The sequence below is a fragment of the Melanerpes formicivorus genome, unplaced genomic scaffold (assembly GCF_026170545.1).
Source record: "Melanerpes formicivorus ecotype bairdi unplaced genomic scaffold, bMelFor1.0.p_v2 SCAF_3, whole genome shotgun sequence".
NCBI classification, from domain to species: Eukaryota; Metazoa; Chordata; class Aves; order Piciformes; family Picidae; genus Melanerpes; species Melanerpes formicivorus.
The window spans coordinates 7,678,328-7,700,437 of NW_027142355.1; the positions used below are offsets into that span (position 1 = coordinate 7,678,328).

Here is a 22,110-nt window from a genome sequence, read left to right on the forward strand (position 1 = left end):
ATTACTGATACAGAAGAAGCTTTATTCAAGTTTATACACCTTTTTATTGTATCATGCCTTGGCAGATCCCTTATAATTGTCAATCTGTTTTATATCTTTGCTGCTTACTAGGGGGCCATGCTTGCACGGCACTGCCATGGCAAATTACCTAGCACCTGCTATAGCTGCTTCAGGCAGTCTGAACTTGTTCAGTGATCATTTTAGTGGTAGGAGTAAGTAGTTCTTCATAGCCTTTCATGATTTGATGTGATTTGTCACCCCATGACATCTTTTGGCCAAGCTTAGAGTACAGCCAATTGATTTGTAAATTTGTAAATATGGAAGCCTTTAATGTTCCCTTGATGCTATTTTGTTTCCTGTAGTCTTTGTAGAGAGTTCCAATACACTCTTTAAAATTGGTAGGAATGTTTGTACTTCAGCTTTGTACTTGAGCTAGCATCATAAGGTCCTGGTCTGTGAATTGGACTCTGTCTGCCAGATCTTGCCTTGTGGTATACACAAAAATGCCTCAAGACTTTTTATGGAATCAGAAATGTGAAATGAAGTGCCCTTGAAAGTTTTTAGAATGAAAATTGAACTGTGGCTGTTGAGGGTTTTGTTGATGCGAATGCCAAATACAGAGGATACAGGAACTGTGTGGTGAACCTCTGTACAAAAAGCAAAAAGGCAAATACTGAGAATGCACCACAGGGGGGGCAGAAGAAATTTCAGCATAACTGGAGAAAACACTGTGTGTAGTTCCACACTTGAAAGGGGGAGCTTTCAGGTGCAATACTGGCTGAAGCACTTGGAATTGTGAATAAAAGTTTGTAGGGTTTGAACCCTGCTTTGTTTAGTGCTGTAGGATTTAATAAAGTAAATGCCTGAATATATAATCAGTTTTATGTAAAAGTTAAGCTAATCTCCATAAATTGGTGAAAAGGGATAAAATATGATTCTGTTTTATATCTATGGTATTTTGTATTAGAGCAAACTGGTACCTAGCATTCACTGAAAGAGATGTGAAGTGTTGCCTATTTCACATTAAATCCTAGTCTTTGAAACATTACACATAATGTATTTGCATAGCATTTCTTTGAATAGAGGAACAGAAGGGCTTAATTACTTAAGGCCATTTTGCTTGGTTGCACAGTTGCTTTTTTTCTGCCTTTCTTAACACAGTTTACAGATATGTCTAGCACTGTTTATGGTGTATTAATTTCCATGTCTCAGTCTGTTAAAACAACTGTAACATTTTAATATTTTTTCAGTATTGGCCAACATTGTGAGAAGAACAGAATCTACAGTCTCTGCAAACCGAGAAGTATTGCTGTTCTAAATTTTTTCTAGCATGCTTTAAAGGTGATGCCCTTCAAAGTACTGAAGATTTAATTGTGTTTTGATTACAAGAGTATTTAAAGTTTAGACAAAAGACCCTGTCATTGCTGTAGCTGTCAAGGTGCCAACATCTTCAAGATAAAAGCATTCTTTTTCCTTTTTTTTTTTTTTTTTTTTTTTTTTGTCACTGCTTAATAAGCAGGAGGTCTGGAGCCAATGTACGCTGCCCATTGTGTGTCACTGCTGCCTGCTAGATTTAAAATATGTTTAGTCATCGTGGTGTTCTGTAAGTATGAATGTCAGCGTGATCGCAGTGTACAAGGTTTGTCTGAACACTCTAGAAAACTAGGATTTGTAGGAAAAGATAATGAACAGTTCTACAGTGAAGATAATTTTCTTTATATATTTCTAACCTCTAACTTTCTAACCTCCCAGTTTGTTGGGGTACTTGAATACTTGATTTTTTATCTGTAGTTTTTTTTTCTAGTGGGATACTGCATTATAAGGAGATTTTGCTTTTGTGAAACAAAAAATAGATTGTCAAATACTGTTATCATTGGCTGTTATAATAACTAATGCTGATAAACTATGAGGAAGGTTTTAAGATGCCAAGTAAGGAGTAGTACTCAAATGAGAAAGAGGTTTGAAACTTTTTTAATTTGTTGGTCTGATTTGGAAGCGGCCGTATGAGAATGTAGTACAGTCATTTTCTAGTGTGTTCTGTTAATTAAAATTCAGGAGGCATTTTCCTGTTCCCTTGGCTTAACTGAAGTTTTTGCTGTGCTTTTGTTCTGTATCTGAATAGATGTTGTTGAAAGCCAAAGTGTAAGGGAGAACTTTTCAAAGACAGCATGACTCACTGAACGGTGAGAATATCACAAAGTGTACAGGCAGCTGTGTTCACAAGACTGTTTTAAACTGACAGTTAACTTTTCAGTTGAAGGTAAGCATGAAAGTTTTTAATTGTTGAAAAATCTGCAGTAACTTAATTCTAATATAAGATACTCCTCAAGGTATTCAAACAGATTGGCAAGCAGTGAGATGAACAAAAATAGGGCTAAGTGAACAAGACAAATGATTGATACTGGGTAAATTAGAAACAGTTTGCTATGGCTGGAGTTATTGTGAGTTTATGAGTTCATTGCACTCTACTGAAGACTGTCATTTTAGATACCTGATAAAAAGTGTTAAAATCAAGTGGAAGTTAATGTCTAAAAATGTTTAAATATGTTTTCTCTCTTACACTTAAAAAAAAAGCAAAGCAGAAAAAAAACAGAGCAGAGCTTTGATTATAACCTTACCATCAAACTAAACAACTTCACAACGATTCTTAGATCTTGAAATAAAAGACTATTGAAGTATCATAGATGTGAACATTTCCATTTTGTTAATATTTATATTGTAGTATTATGAACTGTGGCTAGAGGATGTAATTTACTTATGGTATACCAGGAAGTTCTTAAAATGCTTGCACAGTTTGGAATGTATTTACAGTTCATAACTAAATACTGCTTTTATTTATTTTATCTTATATAGACAAAATACTGCTCTAGTACTGATCTAAGCATATTAAGGAACTAAGTTACACATTTGATCTTTCTTCATCATTTACAATTTCACTGTTATTATTTAATTGCCATTGTAAAGTGTTATGACCAGGGAAGACAGTTACAGAGAAGAGTTCAGCTATGATAGGATGCCAACTTTGGAACGGGGAAAACAAGAGAATGGAAATTATATGCCAGATACCAAATCCAGTGACCTTCAGCTGTCAAAGAGGCTACATCCTTGCTTTAGTTACAGAACATGGATCTTTTCATTGCTGATGGGAGTAAGTACTTTTAAAGTAATTGATGAAGTAAATGGTACAAAATTAGAAAATGCAGGTGAGGTCTTAGTGCCCAGTAACCTGTTTTGTTTCACATAATTTGAGGACTCAGAATTTCATCCTTGAAGTATTGAATATAAATATTTGTACAGAAAGCATTATATTTAGAAAATATAGAATGTAACAATTAATTTACTAATGCTATTCTTTGGATAATTCTGTACTCAACAATCAAAGATGCTATGTGAAGGCTGATTTTTATCTTTAATATTAATCATGTAGCATAAATAGAGACTGAGAGGTAGAGGTAAATACCAACCCATACGTATGGATAAACAGTGCCTTTTGGTAAAGGACATGGAGTATCCTGATCATACATGTTCTTTTAACGTGCATTAGTACATGTATAGCATATATTTTATATTATGCATTACTTTAACATAGTTAACATGGTACTTAACTGCCAAATTTAACTTTCAGGGTTCAATAGTCATGTAGTTAATTTGGTAGAATCTTTACATGATGAGGTATATACTTGTGTTTCGCACATGAATGCCCCAGTGATTTGTCTTTTTGTGTCACTACTAGAATTATAAGACATCTTTTGCATGCACTTCATATGCTTCTTCCAGTTCTGAGCCAAACTGATTAGAGTTTATTCAAGCAATTAGAATTTGATCTTCTTCTGTCAGCTTGTGTGGTTTTAGGACCAATTTTTATTAAGAACTAAAAACACTTCACTGTTAAAATGGTCTTGGTTTTGCACGGTGAATAGAAGTATTGCCTTATTTTCATGGAAACTGCTGAACATACTTTTTCATTTCTGGCTATATGCAGAACCTGGATTTCTTTTTAAGTGTACTATAATATAAAAAGAGAGCACAAGAAGAGCTGTCTCTCTGTGCATTAAAGTTTCTCAAACTTAATTGTCAAAAGGGCAATTGTCTTTAATTAGATCTTTCCGTTTTCTGAGTTGTTGTGAATGATTTGAACTACTAAAGTTTAATGATCATTTGCTGAAGCCATATCATCAAGAAGCACAAATTTTCTTGATAAATGAAAATGCAATTTTATTACTTATCTAATCCGAGGCATTCCATTCAGATTTTCCTCCCAAGTATTAAGTGGTTAAGCTCTCTCAGCTGTTCTGAAAGACAACCTCTGTATGCTGAGCAATCGAAGTTACAGTGAAGAGAACCATCTGCTTCAGGGAGCAGTTGCAAACTGTGACAGAGTGACATCAAAGCAGCAGCTAGTATGAGCTGTTCTTTAGGGGGAACAATTCAATGTGATTCAAGCACAGTTTCAAGTTGTGTTCTATAAATAACTGTTTTACAAGTTTGCCAGAATTTGCTGTGTCTGTGCTTACAAACATATGTATGCTATCCTTATTTTCTGTTATTTTTTGACAAGGACTTTTTAAAGGCCCCCATAATTTTGTAATATGAAAAAACCCCAGCCAAATAAAATGAGTCATTCTGTCTCTCATTCTTCCCAGCTGCTTCCAAGAAATGCCTACTGAGAGAGATTGCAAGCAAAAAGAAAACATTTTAGTAGATATGGTAATAGTTTATTGCAGAGAGTGTGACTTGGATAATTATGAAGAAACGAAATAGTTAGCAAAGGAGTAGGAGGAGCTGAACATTTACGTATGTGCCACTGGACCAAAGCAGGAAGAGGGTTTGGAGGGAGGCAGGAATCTAGGTGGAAGAATCTTCATCAGTTTATCCTAATACTACTTTTACTTTGTTCTACTTTGCGATTGCCCTTCTTTCCATATGCATAATGAATGTTAGTGGAACCAAGTAGAGAATACAAAGTAGAGGCTTAGTTGAGGTTTCTGAAACATTTTTATCATGGAACTCTAATTACCTTTAGAGCATTTTATTAAATATTTGTCAAGTCAAAGCACAATGCTTGATTCAGATATAAATATATTGTTCAATATTAGGCTTGAAAATGAGCAAAACAACTTCAGAGCTCAGAACGTTTATACATTTTTCTTCAAAATTATTAACACAAACCCCCCATTTTGAAATGTTCATCAGTAGTTTAATTTGCAAGGAATTACTGGTTTCAGTCTGATTAGTAGTTGCTTTTAAAATAGTTTTATTCATACAAATTTATCTTGTTGCTTTGCAGACTTGCCTCCTTATTACTTCTGGATTTTCACTATATCTGGGAAATATTTTTCCATCTGAAATGGATTATTTACGTTGTGCAGCAGGTTCAGTAAGCATTCTTAATTATTTGATGTAGAAGTTTGACAGCAAAATCAATAGTAAATGTTTGTGGGTTTATTCTGTCTCTCATGCAAAAATTAATTCTGTTAACAGTTCATTAAGTGGGTTTTTAACCCATGTTCATTCTTGTTAAGGGAATAACAGTTGTCATAAAGACAAGTGGTTTGTGCTGCCATTTTTATTCACTGCTTGCATGCAGTAGTTATCTGCTTGAACAGTTTTTCTGTGCCTGATTTAATGAAAATTTGCATTGTTATGTATTTGGAGAATTTGCTGACTAAATGCTATTAAAATATATTTCAGGTTATACTTCACACTATTACTTTTTTGGTTTATTTTGCTGTATCTTTGCACCAAAGCAGACTAAAGTTCACTGGAATATGATTATTTTGTTAGTAAAACATACATTAAAGAATCTGACATTTTCCAGAGTCCAATATTTTTTACTATATTTTGAGGATATATTTTTTTTTTTCCTACTGTAGTGTATATTGTTAACTTACACTTTAAATATACATGTGTAAAAAGAGTCTGATGTTCCTGCTTTGTTCACTGCAGAATTCTGTTCTGTCACTGTAATTTTCACAACTTGACTTGCAGATTTAACTTAAGTGCAAGACTAATGTTTTACTTTAACCAAACATGTCCCAGAAGTTGCTCTGTGAATAAGTTGCCACCTTGGTTTCTTCTAGAAGGGTTAGAATGATGTTGAAGCAGCTTTTGAAGTTAATATCTTCACACTGATGTGTTTTTCTCTGCAACAGTAGCATGAATTACTGAGATGTTTCTTTTTGTGTCCCCATTCTTTCCTCCTTCAACTTTGTATTTGTTGAGAATTTCCAAAGATCAGGTAGATGGAAAATGTTATCACATTGGATTTGAATGGCTTGCTGTAATTGAAGATGTGCTCATTTGGTTGTCTCTATGTGAGCGAGGTGTTGCAGCTCCTACTACAGATAATAGTCAGTATAGTTGGAAAAGCCTAGAGAGTTATAAAGCCAACTGACAACCAGGTGTCTAGTTTAGCATGAGCTGAATTGCTCTAGACCTTTTTAACCATCTTGTGTAGTAGTAGGATTTAGTGGCCTAAACGTTCTTCTAGGGTATCAGGACATAAAAGGATTCTTTAATTATGTTAAATACAGGTCATTCAAATGTTAAGGAAATGCTGCCAAGAATTTAAAACATCCCTATTAAATGGCTCCATTGTTAAGCTATCAGTGCTCAGATGTGTGAAAAGATACTTACTAAAGAAATGCAGTGTTTGTTATGTGACTTATTACTTGAATAATCCATAAACATTTTTACTAATTTTAGTAGAGTGTGTTTTTTAGTTATTTATTAGTATGCTGTAACATTAGGTATTTGTGTTAGAGTTGAATCTGTAGTGGTACCATATCCATTGTGTTGGGGAGCAGCTAAGGGATAGAGAAGTTACTTTGTGAGACTTTTCACTTACGCATATTTTTTCCATTTACGCCTGCCCTGAAGTATAGAAAACTAGTTCCTGATGAACATAGTGGAGATCCCTGGCACAATTCTTCAAGCGTAATTTGGCTCAACGGATCAATTTTTACAAAATTCTTCAGGACTATGTGGAGACTAGCCAAATTTTAGCTTACACAACCATGACTCTGTCTGTCTAAAGGAATGTGGAGGCCCAGTTTGGGAGTAGCACTTTTTCTACTCAAGGATCTCAGGCCTTCTAATTCAAACTAACAAAGGCATCAAATGCCTTATGAAAAGGCTTACTCTCATTCCTTTACTCATCACATTGTGCTGAGTAACTACTCAAAACTATGAGATGTGGAAGGCATTTAAACCTCTTGTAATCCTCAGGTACCAGTTGCAATTTATGAGCTCAGACAACAGTAACTTCCTCAGAGCTCCTGATCTTCTGCTTGTCTAAGTTAACTGAAATGTGAATTCAGACCAAATAAAAGACATGTATAGAAATATATATAAAATTATTCATGCAGAATATCCCACTAGTCTTCTCTTTTAATTTTCCCAGTGTATTCCTTCAGCAGTTGTGAGCTTTGCTATAGCCAGGAATAAAATTAATGTGGTAAGTATAACATTTTATTGGTAATTACTACTTTTTCTCCCCATGTGATTGAAATGAGAAATAAACCCATTTCAAAACTGTTTTTCAGATACCAAATTTTCAGATTCTGTTTGTTTCTACATTTGCTGTTACAACAACATGTTTAGTTTGGTTTGGATGCAAACTTGTCCTGAATCCATCAGCTATAAATGTAAGTTCCTAAACCAGTTACTAACTAATGCTACACTTACCTTTGTTTAAAAAAAAATAAAGAGGGTGAGTTTGATGGAGATCATCTGTAATTACATTGTTGTCTATACCTCTGCATTACTACTTTGTGTGTGAGGGTCTTTGATGTGAGATCATCTATCAGTAACTTTTCTGAGTAAGACAAGACTGGAAGATTGACATAGGAGATGAAAACATATGGCTGAAAGATGTATGGTACTGCTAATTCAGAGGAGAAAATTGAACATGAGTTAGCTAATTTGTAGATTAGACAGTTTGTAGGATCTTTTTTAATGTTCAAATTTTGTTGAACATTTTTTTTGTGTGTCATCAACAAAGAGAACACAGCAAGTGCTCCCTGGATTTGATCCATAACCTTTTTTAACATCCACCTTTGATGGGCTGAGCCAAACAAAAATATAAGGTAGTTTGTTTTTTTTTCCAGTTGTTGCAGGAGCAGGGAAGTCATTGTGCCCCTGTACTCAGCACTGGTTAGGCTACACCTTGAGTACTGTGTCCAGTTCTGGGCTCCTCAGTTTCGGAAAGATGTTGAGTTGCTGGAAGGTGTCCAGAGAAGGGCACCAAGGCTGGTGAGAGGCCTCGAGCACAAGCCCTATGAGGAGAGGCTGAGAGAACTGGGGTTGTTTAGCCTGGAGAAGAGGAGGCTCAGGGGAGACCTTATTGCTCTCTACAACTACCTGAAGGGTGGTTGTGACCAAGAGGGGGTTGGTCTCTTCTTCCAGGCAACCAGTGGCAGAACAAGAGGACACAGTCTCAAGCTGCGCCAGGGGATTTAGGCTCAAGGTGAGGTGAAAGTGCTTCACAGAGAGAGTTATTGGCCATTGGAATGTGCTGCCCAGGAAGGTGGTGGAGTCACCAGCCCTGGAGGTGTTCAAGAGGGGATTGGATGTGGCCCTTGGTGCCATGGTTTACTAGTCCTGAGGTCTTGGGTGACAGGTTGGACTTGATGATCTTTGAGGTCTCTTCCAACCTTATTGATTCTATGTTTGTTGCCTTTTATTTTTAAACTACAGTATAATGTTATGAGACCTCTATATTACATGAGTATTAAACATGAATAAATGACATAGCAATAGGTATTATCATTACCATTGATGATTAATAATAACAGGCTGTCACAGAGTAGCAGTACTCAATACAGCACATTTTGTGTGAAGGTTAATGGCTGCTATCATGTGCTACTGTTCAGTTCTTCTCCCACTATCTTATCAGCTATTGTGATACTAATAGCTCAGCAGTAGCAATGGCTCCATATAATAATATAGCAAATCTGAATTAGTGTTATTAATAAAAGACTTTTCTAGAAGAAAAATAGGTAGATGGAGTTTGCTTTGGAGTTATCCATGCTGTTTTAGTAACACCTGGTTAGCTCCAAATTTCAGTATTGCAGAGTTTCTAAATGAACTGTTTACTTCCCCTTAGGAAATCCAGTGTACTAGGCAAATATTTACAAATCAACTTTTTAAATAGGTAGCAAAGCCTAGTTTCACATTTCTCTGACGCTTTCTTCACTGCAGTCAGAGCTGTGGAAACTTAGTACTCTGGACAGTCAGATCTCTTGAATTCAATCACTACTGGTTTTAAATGTGAGCAGCTTTGCCCTGTATTTGAGGGGATAATGTCATGCCCCCTAGGCTTCTGTGTGGATCTCAGATCCATTTACACCAGTCAGTTCTTTGCACAGCCTTTGCTATCTTAACTGGTAGTGTAGCAGATCTCTCATGTATTGACTGCTGAAGTGTCTCATGCAGTTGAGGCTGGTGGTACAACCTCTGCATTTCCTTTCCCTGGTAGGCAGGATGACAGCACTGTCAGGCCAGAGAAGGGCTACGTCTGCCCAGGAAGGGTGGGCCCAGGAGTCTCATCTTGTCACCATAATAAATAGTTGTTTTGTTGTGAACTCCGGTGTGACAAAATCAATTTTATTATGCTCTTGAGAAGCTTTGAGATGGTCCTGTGTCTAAGAGCTTAGATTTAGTTACTTTTTAAATGCAGAGTTTTTATTTTCCATAAAATTTTACCTTTTATTAAATGTTAACAGCTTTTCAAGGCAGATCAAACCATTTGAAAAGAGATTATATGAGACTAGAGAAATATAAGTGACAAATGCTAAATTTATAACAAAGCAGATTCTCTCTTTGCCAGTTGTTAGTTATCCACAATAATATCCACAGGACATCTTGGTTATGTGGTTTTAATTCTTTTCACTTGCCTGTTGTGTACTTATTTTGTGTTGTAGCTCACTGCATAAAGATAGGATTAACTGTGTGCAGAGCTGGCTCTGAAGCTTTTTTGAACCTTTCTATCATAAGCAATTATCATGGTGCTGACTTGCTTTCCCCTCTTTCAGTGAGACAGTCTCACTGGTAGCTCACTGCCAGCTGTTTTCAATTACTCAAGTGGTACAAGGGAAAGACCATCTCTTTAACTGTTTGTTCATTGTCACATTTATTTTTCCTCCCCATGGGAAACTGCACAAGAAAATAATACTAGGTCTGTCAAGAAATCACTGCTGGTAGTTTAAAAGCAATAAGACTCATAAAAAGGATAAGTTTATCCAGTTAAGACAATATTTGACACCCCCACTTCCCCTTCCTCCCCCCCAGTCCCCTCTAGAAAGGACTAAATTAAATAGATAACTGGAATACAAGATACAAGCCATGTCTTAGACTTTGGTGGTGTGACACCACTCCAGAAGGGGTAGTTCTGTAGTTAGTGTGCTATCAACATGAAGGATGTAATATGTGAAGGATGCAAGCTGCTGTTTCTGGCACCCTGTTTATTCTCAGCTCTCAGAGTAAGAAGGCTGATGAACAAAAATGAGTAGAACCCTGTGCATGCTGACCACTGCAGTTCAGGCCTGAACTTAGACACCTCCTTTTTTGAAAGTGCTGTGAGATATTCTGCCCAACTGCTGCTTTTACTGTGCATGGGTGAGAGTCCCAGTCCTGTGTCGTACATCCCATTCATGCAGGCAAGTTCAGTATGCCTGAGTATTTCAAGTGACAGTAGTAGCCAGTGTGATTGAACCACACCTCTATAGATTGATTGGCCTAGTTGCTTTTGGGGTTCCTTCTCTTGACTTTATAGAGTAGGTCTCCACTAATATTCGTGAAAGCATAGGCAATATGGGCACACACACATACGGCAAGGTAGTAGCTTGATTTGCTTGCCTAATCATAAGCACATGTCTCCAGTATGCTGGCTTGCCCTGCCTTTGTCCAGCTGCTGGTCCAAGCCCTCTTGGACCTCATCAGTCATCTTTACGTTCTCTGTCATTATTTGTTAGACCTGTGCAGGTGTCTTGAAACATCTGTAGAATATCTTAAACCATGTTAAAAATATGCATCTAAACAACTGTATTGAACTTTATATTGTTTAATTTTGAAATTAATTAAACTCTTTCATAAAGCTTCAGCGAACTGCATTTTAGTAGCTGGTGCAGGTTCAAGAGCAAATTGAGTTAAGGTTGTGCTAATCTTCTACTTTCTATCAGTTGTATTTGTGTGTTCCTTAGTCACAGAAGAAGACACAGCTTACTTGGTTCTGTACATCTGGTGATAGATTTTATGTGCAGTAGTAGTTGTAGAGATAATTTTCTTTAGTGCTTAGAAATCTACTACTGACTTTCCCGTTGTTAGAGATGGTATTAGGAGGTACTTACTTCTAGCTTTACCTGGATTTCAGTTTAAAAAGTAAAAACAGCAAAGCTAACTTAGCTCCCAAAACTGGAGATAAGATTTTTTTTTTTTTTTTCCCTTTGGTATAGAGTTGAACTAATTTTATGAGTGGAGGGCTCTATCAAATATTCTAGACATGTCATATTGGATAAAAATACTGAAAAATAAAAGGTTAAATTAAAAAAAAAAATCTAATTTATTTACTGTTACTGTTTGAATTCCTGTTATTTACTTCTTATACCTCACACAATGAGCTAGTCCATCAGTGTAATTGCCGTGCTTCTGGTCTCAGACTTGTATATCCAGTCAGCACTGCACTGTATAGTGTGGCCTTGCCAGCCCATGTCGGTGCCAGCGCTGTGTCAAAACATGTCCAAATCATGGGAGTTTACAGGTGGGATTAAATTGTTCTGTAGGCTATATGTTTGGCATCTCTTCTTTTGCCAATAATGTATTTATTCTTCCTGATTTCACTTTCCCTAGAAGCTTACCACTATGACATTTATTGCTGTTTGTGGCTCTAGTATAACTGTACAGTCCATTTGGTACTGCAAGGCACAGAGTTCCAGTTAATGATTTTCTGAGGAGGATGAATTTCAGTGCTCAAAAAAGTCTCTCAAATCTGCTTCTTATCATCTTTTTCAAAATACATGTGCTGAGAGATATGTGCTAGAGAAAAACTGATATTTGATCATCTAGAAAACAGGTCTGAGGTGAAAGAACAAATTAATTCTGTTATAAGTTATTGTATAGAGGTTTGCTATAATTGATTATGTTCTGAATGGAGTCAGTTGTCCCTAAACTTTTGATGCTTTGCCAATGGCCTAACCTAAGCACCAAATGTTTTCTTGGGATGCCTGTGATAAAACATGGTGCTTTTGAAGACAAGTGAGGGAGATCCACTCTGCCCAATCTGTGTGCCCCTAGAAAATGATTCACCCCATGCGTGGTAGGTATCTACCTCTTTTTATGAGGTAATACATAACCAAAAAGAAATATTAAGTATTGCATTCACTTATCTGTCTCTTGAAGATGAACAGTGGCAGGAGGAATTGCAGCATCCATGTTTTTGCACAATAATGTAGTCTGTTAGACTTGAAAGAGTTATGAAACAACACAGGCTGTTCATCAGTGCTCTACTAGCACTGGGTAGAGCACAGAGCTAGGATTCTCAGCCCAATTCTTTGGAGTGTCTTTTCATTCAGCATTAGACATTGTATCACACCATTTGGATTGCAGCGTAGGGGTTGGGTGCCTGGGACCCTCCTTCCCCCAGTAGTAGCTTCTTTTAGCTCCTGGAGTAGTCAGGCTTGCTTTTATTTGTCTTCCTTCTATTCCTGTGAATATTCCATGATTTGCTGCATCATTGTTTCACATGGGAGGTCCTGCAAACTTCAAACATACCGGGTGATTATCCCTTTTGTCATTTACTGCTCCTCTGGAAGACAGTGATAAAAATACTCAGGCAGATGTTTCCCATAAGTGAAATAAATGTTTCTTTCTTATGTTAGGAATTCTCAGCCTACTATGTAGACAGGTAAGCATTATCTTAGAACTCCATAGAGAACCAAAGCAGTTAACAAGGTGTGTAATTAATAGATATGCCTTAAGTTTCACAAAAATTAGCCTGTTAGATCCTGCCCCATCCTTTATTTTTATTATGGAAGATCTAACTAATTTATGTCTGGGATTTTACTGGCAGATAAATTTCAACTTGATTCTACTTATTTTGCTGGAAATCTTCATGGCAACTACTGTGATCATTTCAGCTAGATCTACTGAAGACTGCTGTACGAGAAAGAAAGTAGGTACCCTTAAGGATTGAAACTGCCATTTTTGTGTGAAATGTTCATTTTTTTCCTGTATTATATATATATTAAGAAGTTACTGGCAACGCCAAGATACAACTTCACACTACAAGGTAAACCAATTTGAATAATAAATACAAATACTGTAATAAACAGTAATAGCCTCTTTTAAGAGTGCAGTGAGCCCTCTGTAAAATAACCTGTTGCAATCATACAGCATAAGGTTATTTGAATATCTTATGAACAGGCAAATGTTCTACCTCTGTTTTGCAGGACAAAACTAAAAGACATATGAAACATTACAATACTGTGACCTGCATGTATGTTAGCAATGTGTGTCAAGCCTGTGTGGAGAAAGTATTTGTCATTTTGATGATATCTGGACTCTTGATTTCAGGCTTTGCCACTATAGATAAAATTCTCTTTAGTCACAAGTACTCTCCCAAATCCTACACTCATTTTTTCACAGGAGTATTTCTTTTAGGTAGCAGTGAAGTAAATGTGTTGTGCCATTTTGTGTTATAGAGGAAGTGCTGCTTGCTAGATATAGTGTACTGTCCTCAGGTACTGCATACCCTCATAAATAAAATCTGAAAGGTTAGGAAGAATGTATGTGGAAAAGGGAAACGAGATGACCACATGTTAAATGGTGATTGTGTAACAGCTGATCTGAGACTACCTCACTGTTTTTTTAGTGTGATTGATACGGTCTGGCACTGGTGAAAGCTGTAATGTGTCACTGTGAGTCCTGACAGCCCAACCAAACACTGTGTGCCACTATTAGAATCTGTAACAGGTTGTGTATTGCTTTGTGTTATTTTTTTGATCATGATTTTTTATTCTTTAGAATGCTGCATATGACAGTAGTGTCATTTTGAGCAATATCAGCTTTCCTACTCGAATTCTAAAGTCATATTCGGTAAGAAAAGTGTTGTTTCCTTTCATTACATCAATTTGTTAAAGCCGGGGAGAGATCAGTGTAGGTGAGAGTTGGAAGAATAAAGACAGAAATAAAGGATGTATCTTAAAATGTTTCCTTTTAGAATATTGCAGGATGAATGATAACTTCCATATAGAATACGAAAGAGACTACTTAATGATAAATGGTGTAAACTGAACTGTTGTTCAGTGGAGCTAATAAAGGAGAGCATAAATCTGTATAATGAAGCTGATCTTGTTTTCACTTAAGCCAGCTGGAGTTTTGCCAAATTTTAGATCTGAAAAATATTGATTTCATGCATAGCTAATAGCATAAATATATTTTTTTCCTTGCAGTGAGTTCCTGTCTCTATACAGATAAGAAGTTTGGTGTTTAGCTGCACTATTAATAACATGATTGCTCTTTGTTTTAGGTAATTGAGGTGATTATTGGAATTTCATCAGTATTTGGTGGAATAATTGCTTTGAATATGGATGTTCTAGTCTCAGGTCCATATCTTTCAGTAACATTCTTTTGGATCTTAGTTGCTGTAAGTAGTGCAAAATGAAGGTACTCATTGAAAACAATGTATTTGACTTAGACATATATAATAACAATAAATTATTTTAAAAAAATTTCCATCCCTACTGGAATACTCATTTGGCACTAATACTAATAACAGTTCTGGCTTGGCAAATGAATTAGGGCTTCAACATACTTAATATATTTGTGCAATATGTTGTTCTAATTTGAATTACAATGCTTTGGTTCTTATGAAATGTTCTGATACATTTTCAGGCCTCAGTTCCATAAAATGGAAACGAGTAATAAAGGTACTAGAAGTGAATTGCTTTGTAAAATAAGTCCTAGGTTTTAGAGTGTTTTGGACTGCAAAACCAAATGTTGAGTTTAGCAACTGCATGGTAGAATCCTTAGAATATCATCTTTAGTCTGTTAGCCTCAACTGTCTTGAGAGAGCCTGAAACAGTAACTGATAACTCCTGTGTCTGGTAACACTGTACCTAGGAGCAGTGGTTTTCTGTGCTAGACGGTTTTCTGTGCTACCCTTGCTTACCACAAATGGAACCAGCTGAGAGAGAAGACAATGAGCATTATATTTATGTATGGCTCCCATGTCTGAAAAATCCTTCACCATGAGTTTTTCAGCATTTGGAATTACCAAAGATCAGTAGGGTCCATTAGGTTTTTATGTAGAAGTGTCAAGTTTTGAGGATAATCATATTTCAGTGTGTGTAAGTTTAATACACACTACTGATTGAATGCAAATTAAATGAAGATAAGTTTTATCTCCTTTTGACTAGTTGATTCCTAACCTTTTAAGAACAGTCAGGATGTGTTCTGTGACTAGTGGGAATCACTGTAACTCAGCTGTAATTTTTGTAATTTTGAAGTAGGTCAATATTTATTTTGTTCTGCTTTTTTGTTTAGTGCTTTCCAAGTGCTATTGCAAGTCATGTAGCTGCTGAATATCCAAGTAAATGTCTGGTAAGTGTGTAAAATTCTTGGATTTTGTCATTAGAGTAGAATAATGCTAGGAAAGTGTGCCTATGGTACTTGGTACTACTCATATTTACTTTTATTTAGTTAATTGCTGCAAAATGTGACAGAAATATGAAGCAAAATTTTAGGCTGATATTCCTGAAAGGAAATCCAGTTTTAGAAAATAATTGAGAGTTGTTTGTTGGGTTTTTCGTTTTGGGTCTTTGGGAATCAATATTACTATAGGAAAATAACTTGTCTCATATGGTATGCCCAGAACTGCTTTCATAATACTGAGCTAAGGTCCTTTCCATTTTTTCTCCTTTCATTATGAGCTGTGGCTTTTGAAAAAGGAAAATTAGATGTGTAGGCTGCACTGGACCTGGAGCCAATTTTAACCAAATTCCTGATTGCATGACTCGCAACAAGGACTAAGAATATTCAGTAGAGTGCATTTATTCCTTGACTGTCCCAGACGTGTACTTAAGGCTTCTTAAAACATCTGTTCTGCGTTATGGTCAGGCAACCATATTTAAGTCTGTAATGATGCATGACCACAACTGAAGTCAGAAGTTGATCCTGTAGGGATGATATTTGAATGAAAACTTGGCTGCTATTGTATGATAATAAATTCTCCTCAAAGCACTAATATTTATTTGCATAGTTATTTTAGGTTGTAAGCCTGCAGTATCTGCTGGTCGCTCTTGTTATTGCCTACAAACTAAAGAATAAGTGATAGTTCTGAAGTAACTCTCTAAATTGAGTATTGGTTCCTCTAACTGCATATGAAAAGCACTTTTAAAGTCAGACAAAATCCCCAGCATCCATATTAAATGGAAAATCGATTACAAACCAGTATTTTGGACAGGAAACAACTTATTAAAGCTTTTGCAGTGTGGATGGCTCTTAATATTTTGTCTCGTGTACGTAATCTTAAACACTTTTACACACTTTTTATGTTTGCTTCAGGGGGTAGAGCTCACAAACCAGTGTTGCAGGATTTTTTTTTCTTATTCAACTCTTTTTTTTTTTAATATAGGTTGAGGTCCTGATTGCCATTAGCAGTGTTACCTCTCCATTGTTGTTCACTGCTTCTGCATACTTATCCTTCAGTATCATGCAAGTTGTTGACATCTTCAAAAACTACCCACCTGCTGTTAAAGTATGTATGTTCATGCAAATGAGAAGTTAAGATCTATCTATTATGCTAGCAACACAAGAATGAGTTAGTAAGTGTAAGAAGACCAGCTGCTGCATTATTAAGCAATGTTAATAAAATGTGACAGAAATTATTTAAAAACTCTTACTAAACTTAAGATAGAATTTAAAATGTGTTAAATCTATTGCCACCTTAGAATTTTAGTTTTAAAAAAATCACAGAATCACAGAATGTTAGGGGTTGGAAGTGATCTCAAAAGGTCGAGTCCAACCCACCTGCCAGAGCAGGATCACCTAGAATAGGTCACACAGGAATGCATCCAGGCAGGTTTTGAATATGTCCATAGAATGCGACTGCACAACCTCTCTGGGCAGCCTATTCTGGTGTTCTATCACCCCCACAGTGGAAAATTGGATGTTATTCCAAATAGTAAAAATAATATGTAATATGCTGGACTTTTTTGTTTTAATAAATCTGTAGTATATAAATTAAAGATCCTAGGTTTACTTGAAGAGTATGTTGCCTGTTTCTTAGGATTTCTACCAACAGTTGGGATTGTAAGATTACACCTGGATTCATTCAAAGCCTGGATTCATTCAAAGCCTGGATTCAGGCAGAGAAGAAAAGGGTTTGCAGATCTTAGATTATTTCAATATGAAGAGTTTATCAGTGCATTGCTGAAGAGCTTTCTAGGGCTTTACAGTCCCAAGTGTTCAGCAATCTGTGATGATGCTCAAATGACCATTTATGGTGATTAAAATCAAGCTTTTGGGTGTGAGTTCCTGTTCTGATCTGGAGGAGCATAATAGTTGTTGCACCTCCGGAATTGGTCACAGCTTACATGTACTCTTTACATATCATCTCCTGTCACACAGACAGGAGCCTGGACTGTACATAGACAGTTGGTGTGACACTGCAGAGTGTTTCTTATATTTTTATGCTCCTGTGTGTCTGGACACAGCAAGAGTGGGTTGCTCTGCAGAGGAGGGTGAACAATGTAGTAGAAGAAGTTTAGACTCGAGGTGAGGAGAAAGTTCTTCACCGAGCGAGTTGTTCATCATTGGAATGTGCTGCCCAGGGAGGTGGTGGAGTCACCGTCCCTGGAGGCATTCAAGAGGAGATTGGATGTGGCACTTGGTGCCATGGTTTAGTCCTGAGATCTGTGTCGATAGGTTGGACTCAATGATTCTCGAGGTCTCTTCCAACCTTAGTTACACTGTGATACTGTGATACTGTGAAGGTGGCAGCAAGGCAGACAGTGTCCTCATTGGCAAGGAGAGCAGTACTACAGTATCACAAAAAAAAGGCAGGTCTGGCCATGGTAACCAGGTTCAGCCAATAGTTCCGTGGTTGCCAGACAAGTCCATAATAGTGAGGCAGATTCAAGGTCAGCCAGGAATTCAGGTCAGCAGGGCAAGGTCAGAATCAGCAAGGCAGAGGGCCAGATGCAGGCATAGCTATGACATGGCTCAGGTCAGAACCAGCAGTGAGGATCTGTATTTTAAAGGATAGTGTCCTCAATTCTTTTCTATTTCTAGAGGAAAAGATAATTTGTGAAATGAGCATTTTGTTTAAAATTACTGATTTGTTCTACATTGAGGAAACTCAAGCACTGAAATTTTAATTCAAATTTTAATTCAAGCTTCATGCTGATGTAAACACTAAATTGTAATTTGAGTTAAAAAGAAATCTAGATACAAATCCCAAGATTATGGGGGCAGGAACTGCAGAAAATATTCAAGTAGTTAACAATGTATTAACATCTGCATTTTCAGCAATCTTATGATGTACTCCTATTGCTTCTGATGTTGATGCTACTAATTCAGGCATGCCTTACTATTGGAACTGTAATACAGTGTGTAAATTACAAGACAAAAATGAAACTACATGATTCATCATGGGCAGCATCACAGGTTAAAAAGCAGGAATACAGAACAACAGAGGTATGTATTTATACCCAGTATAAAATTTTTAAATCTATATTTTAAAAGATTTTTTTGGTTAATGTTTCATGTTACTTGATTTAGATTACAATTAAAAACTGCTCTGTATAACTGTGAAGAGGTTAAGGCACTGATGAATTTTGTAAGAGATAATATTTTGCGGGTTAAATGGTAACTGGGGCATAACAAATACAGTATCTATAAATCTGACATGTCCTGTTAAGAGTTGTGAGGTTGAAGTCGTCTCTGGTTTTATTTGTAGCATGGGCTCTCCATCACAGGCAAGGTCCAGCATTGTGCTAAGATAAAATGATATACCACAGGATGCTAATCGCTGTTTATATGTTTGAAGTTATAGAAATGGTAAATTAATTTACTAAGCTGAATTAATCCTCTGAAGTTCCCTAAACTTTGCATGGGAAGAGTTAAGAGCCTGAAGTGCAGTAACAGCACTGGGCAAGCTGAGTGGGTACCTGTGCTGGACAGTGTGATGTAGTGTGAAGAGGAGGGTGCCTGGAACCCCAGGTCTCTCCACGTCCTAACTACACTACCAAAGTTGGTGATAAAGATCAGAATTGGTATTTCTCTCCTACTCTTACACATTCAAGCTATCCTCTCAGATACCGATTTGGCACATACTTTTTTAGAGCATGTTGATGCCATTATTACTAAGAGCACTTTTCATATAGTCATTCAGGGCTAGAGTGCTATTTCAGGGTCTGCATTGGTTAACTACATTGATCTGCTATCACAGCCCTGTAGTCCTTAGGCTTTCCTCACCTCTCTGTATAGAGCAAAGTCCTGTATCCTTAAAAATAATGAGAGAGTAGTTTAGATTAGCTGGATTTAGGCCCTGCTCTAGAAAGAGCATATGCATTGAAATAGCACTGGGAGCAGGGACTGAAATTTGGTCAAGTGATTATGTCCCCTCAGGCTGCTGAGGGTACTTGGCTTAGGTTGGTTGCTTTCTGACTCTAGGTCTTTAGAGTTACATTCCATGCAAATAATAAAGTACAGCAGCACTTCACTCTGGCAAGTCACATTTTGGAGCATAGGTCACAGCATGGCTGAACAGATCTGTTCCAGTGATTGACCTTTTTCTTTTTCTTTTTTTTTTTTTTTCACATTGGTATTCCTAGTTTGTGCGTCTCTGAGAAACTGAGTGAGTTAAATGGTAAAAAGCAGCACTTTGTCCAGCAAAGCAACTCCTTTTGGCATACTTTATTTGAACACACAAATAATATTACAGGTGAAGTTGTAGGTCCCTTTGGATTCTTGGAAGTCTGTGTCCCTAGGAAAGACCTTAGTTGGCTTGAGTGTATGTGGACAAGTCTTGCTTCAGTTGCCCTGTAGGGGCCTACTTCTGCCTTAGAGATTTAGGCACTAAGGTTTTCCGTTGCATTTTAGCAAAAACCTTGAAAAAATATCCTAAGTAACATGTTTAAAATGAGAATTTGGCCAAGTTTCTTTGACTTGTATGTCAAGTGTTGCACAACTTAAACTATTTTTTTTCATATCATAAATGTGTACTATTCAATATACAAACCCATACAATTTACAGAATAGAATGTTTTAATAGCTCTGACTGTAATTATTCATATTCATGTTCTCTTACATTTTCTCAGATATGTATTTGCTTGAACCTAATTTTTTAACCAAAACATTGTTTCACGTTTCCGTTGTCTGAATTTTGTTTACTTTTAGGTTTCCAATAACACCTTAAAGGATTTTGACAAAGACAAGGCCTGGAAAGCAGTTGTGGTACAGATGGCTCAGTAGTTTGGATTATGCAAACACAGCCAATACAGTAAATCAACTGTTTGAACTAAGGCTTAAAAACTGTTCAGTTTATAAACAGCAATATAGAAGGAGCTGAGGAGTAACAGAGTAAATAATGTGTCTTTCTAACACTTTTGAAGTATACTAATAATATTTTAACATGTCTATCTTTTCTTTTGGTATCTCTATTCTGGTGTTGCTTTAGAAGAAACCTTCAGAAAAAAAGTTAATGAGTCACATGGATTTATGCTGATAGCAAAGTAAAATATGACAATATGTAGTAGGCTTCATGTATTTGCAGGAGATTGTTGTAACTGCAGTTATGCAGTCAGTGTAACCGAGAAATGCTTTTGTAAAGTTATGAGTACAAGTCATAATTGATATTTTTGCTTATACTTCACTTTTGTAGGAGTTGTAAAGTTGTTTTGTGTCTTATTGCTTTTATATAAATAAAAGTCTTTATTATGTGGAAACTCAAGAATATGGATTAATATCCTAATTGGAGAGGTGAAAGTAGAATATTCTTTCCCATTAAGCTTCCATTTCTGGGGCTGTTAAAGGGGGAAGGGGCTTTTTTTTTTTGAGTGTGGAGGTCATTCTGCCCCTTTACTCTGCTCAGCTAAGACTTGGAGCAATACATCCAGCTCTGTTGCCCTCAACACATGAAGGACATGGACCTTGGTGAAGCCATGTTGGCTGTCTTGAATCACCTCCCTGTCTTCCATGTGTTCCAGTGTAGCTTCCTGGAGGATCTGTTCCATGATCTTCCCAGGGATGGAGGTGAAGCTGACAGGATGGTAGTTTCCAGGGTCCTCCTTTTCACCCTTTTAAAAGCTGGCTGTAATATTTCCTGCCATGTATCCAGCAGCTGCAGAGGAAGATTTTTATAAGGTGAATGAGCTGATTTAACTCAATTGTGAAAGGGATTGTCTCCTCTGGCCTGTCTCCTTGTGCTACCTGTTACTGGTATCTGATTAAACTGGCAGAAAATGTATCTGTTACAACAAATGAATAGTTTCATGATGATTAACCAGATTAACACACTGCAAACTTATAGTGGTCCTCTCAAATAATTTCATACCAACTGGAGGCAGAATTGGATTTCTGCCAGATTGGGCATAGACCGACAGAGGACAGTACTTGTCTTTCATTAGTACTTCCTTTGTCCTTTACCATCAATTTCCTTGCCTATATTTTGGGTCTTATTCCCTTTCTCATCTTCATTCCTTGGTTGAAAAAGTGCACTTCTACATGGTCTGTGCCAGGATTTACAACTTCAGACTGACCACGTTATCAGTTGGTTTATGTGTAGATCGCTGTCAATTATAGTTGGAGTTAAATGAGTTTCTCAAATAAAAAACTGAGTGTTTTGTGATCTGAGTCTTTTGTTTCTGAAGAGTCCATGAGATCAAAATAATAAGATCTAAATTAGTTGCAGAAGCTGGAGTAGTCAGTCTTCCCTGGCAACTGATTTGGTTTTATAATGTTTTCCTATTTTTTTTTTTCAAGTGATAGAAGTACTTTTGTTTGTTTCTGAGTGGGAAGTCCCTCAGGGAGAAAGTGACAGAAGAAAATGTTAGTGCCATCCATTTTATGAATAGTAGTATCTTAGGCAGAGTATCTTCAGAAGTTGAGAGT

At 36.7% G+C, this 22,110-nt stretch overlaps 1 protein-coding gene across 3 annotated transcripts; it reads left to right on the top strand.

Annotated features, from left to right (window-relative positions):
* Positions 1-1,523: 1,523 nt before the first annotated feature.
* On the top strand, positions 1,524-21,842 carry MLC1 (modulator of VRAC current 1). 3 transcript variants are annotated; one of them, XM_068166045.1, is made up of 13 exons: positions 1,524-1,603; positions 2,123-2,260; positions 2,965-3,148; positions 5,288-5,377; positions 7,403-7,456; positions 7,545-7,646; positions 13,067-13,168; positions 14,020-14,091; positions 14,525-14,641; positions 15,541-15,597; positions 16,631-16,753; positions 18,526-18,693; positions 20,398-21,842. In XM_068166045.1, the coding sequence occupies exons 3-13, from the start codon at positions 2,969-2,971 to the stop codon at positions 20,470-20,472; spliced, it is 1,140 nt and encodes a 379-aa protein (XP_068022146.1). In that variant the 5' UTR covers positions 1,524-1,603; positions 2,123-2,260; positions 2,965-2,968; the 3' UTR covers positions 20,473-21,842. The 3 variants fall into 3 exon arrangements, with proteins under 3 accessions (XP_068022146.1, XP_068022162.1, XP_068022155.1); XM_068166061.1 differs by having other exon boundaries at positions 18,577-18,693; XM_068166054.1 differs by having other exon boundaries at positions 1,602-1,639.
* Positions 21,843-22,110: the final 268 nt, after the last annotated feature.

What these genes read in the sequence shown, in the direction of transcription:
- MLC1 (XM_068166045.1), top strand. Translation starts at nt 2,969, where the DNA reads ATGACCAGGGAAGACAGTTACAGAGAAGAGTTCAGCTATGATAGGATG. An exon ending in TACGTTGTGCAGCAGGTTCA is followed by an intron (nt 5,378 to 7,402) that starts GTAAGCATTCTT and finishes TAATTTTCCCAG; the next exon opens with TGTATTCCTTCAGCAGTTGT. An exon ending in ACTGCTGTACGAGAAAGAAA is followed by an intron (nt 13,169 to 14,019) that starts GTAGGTACCCTT and finishes TTTATTCTTTAG; the next exon opens with AATGCTGCATATGACAGTAG.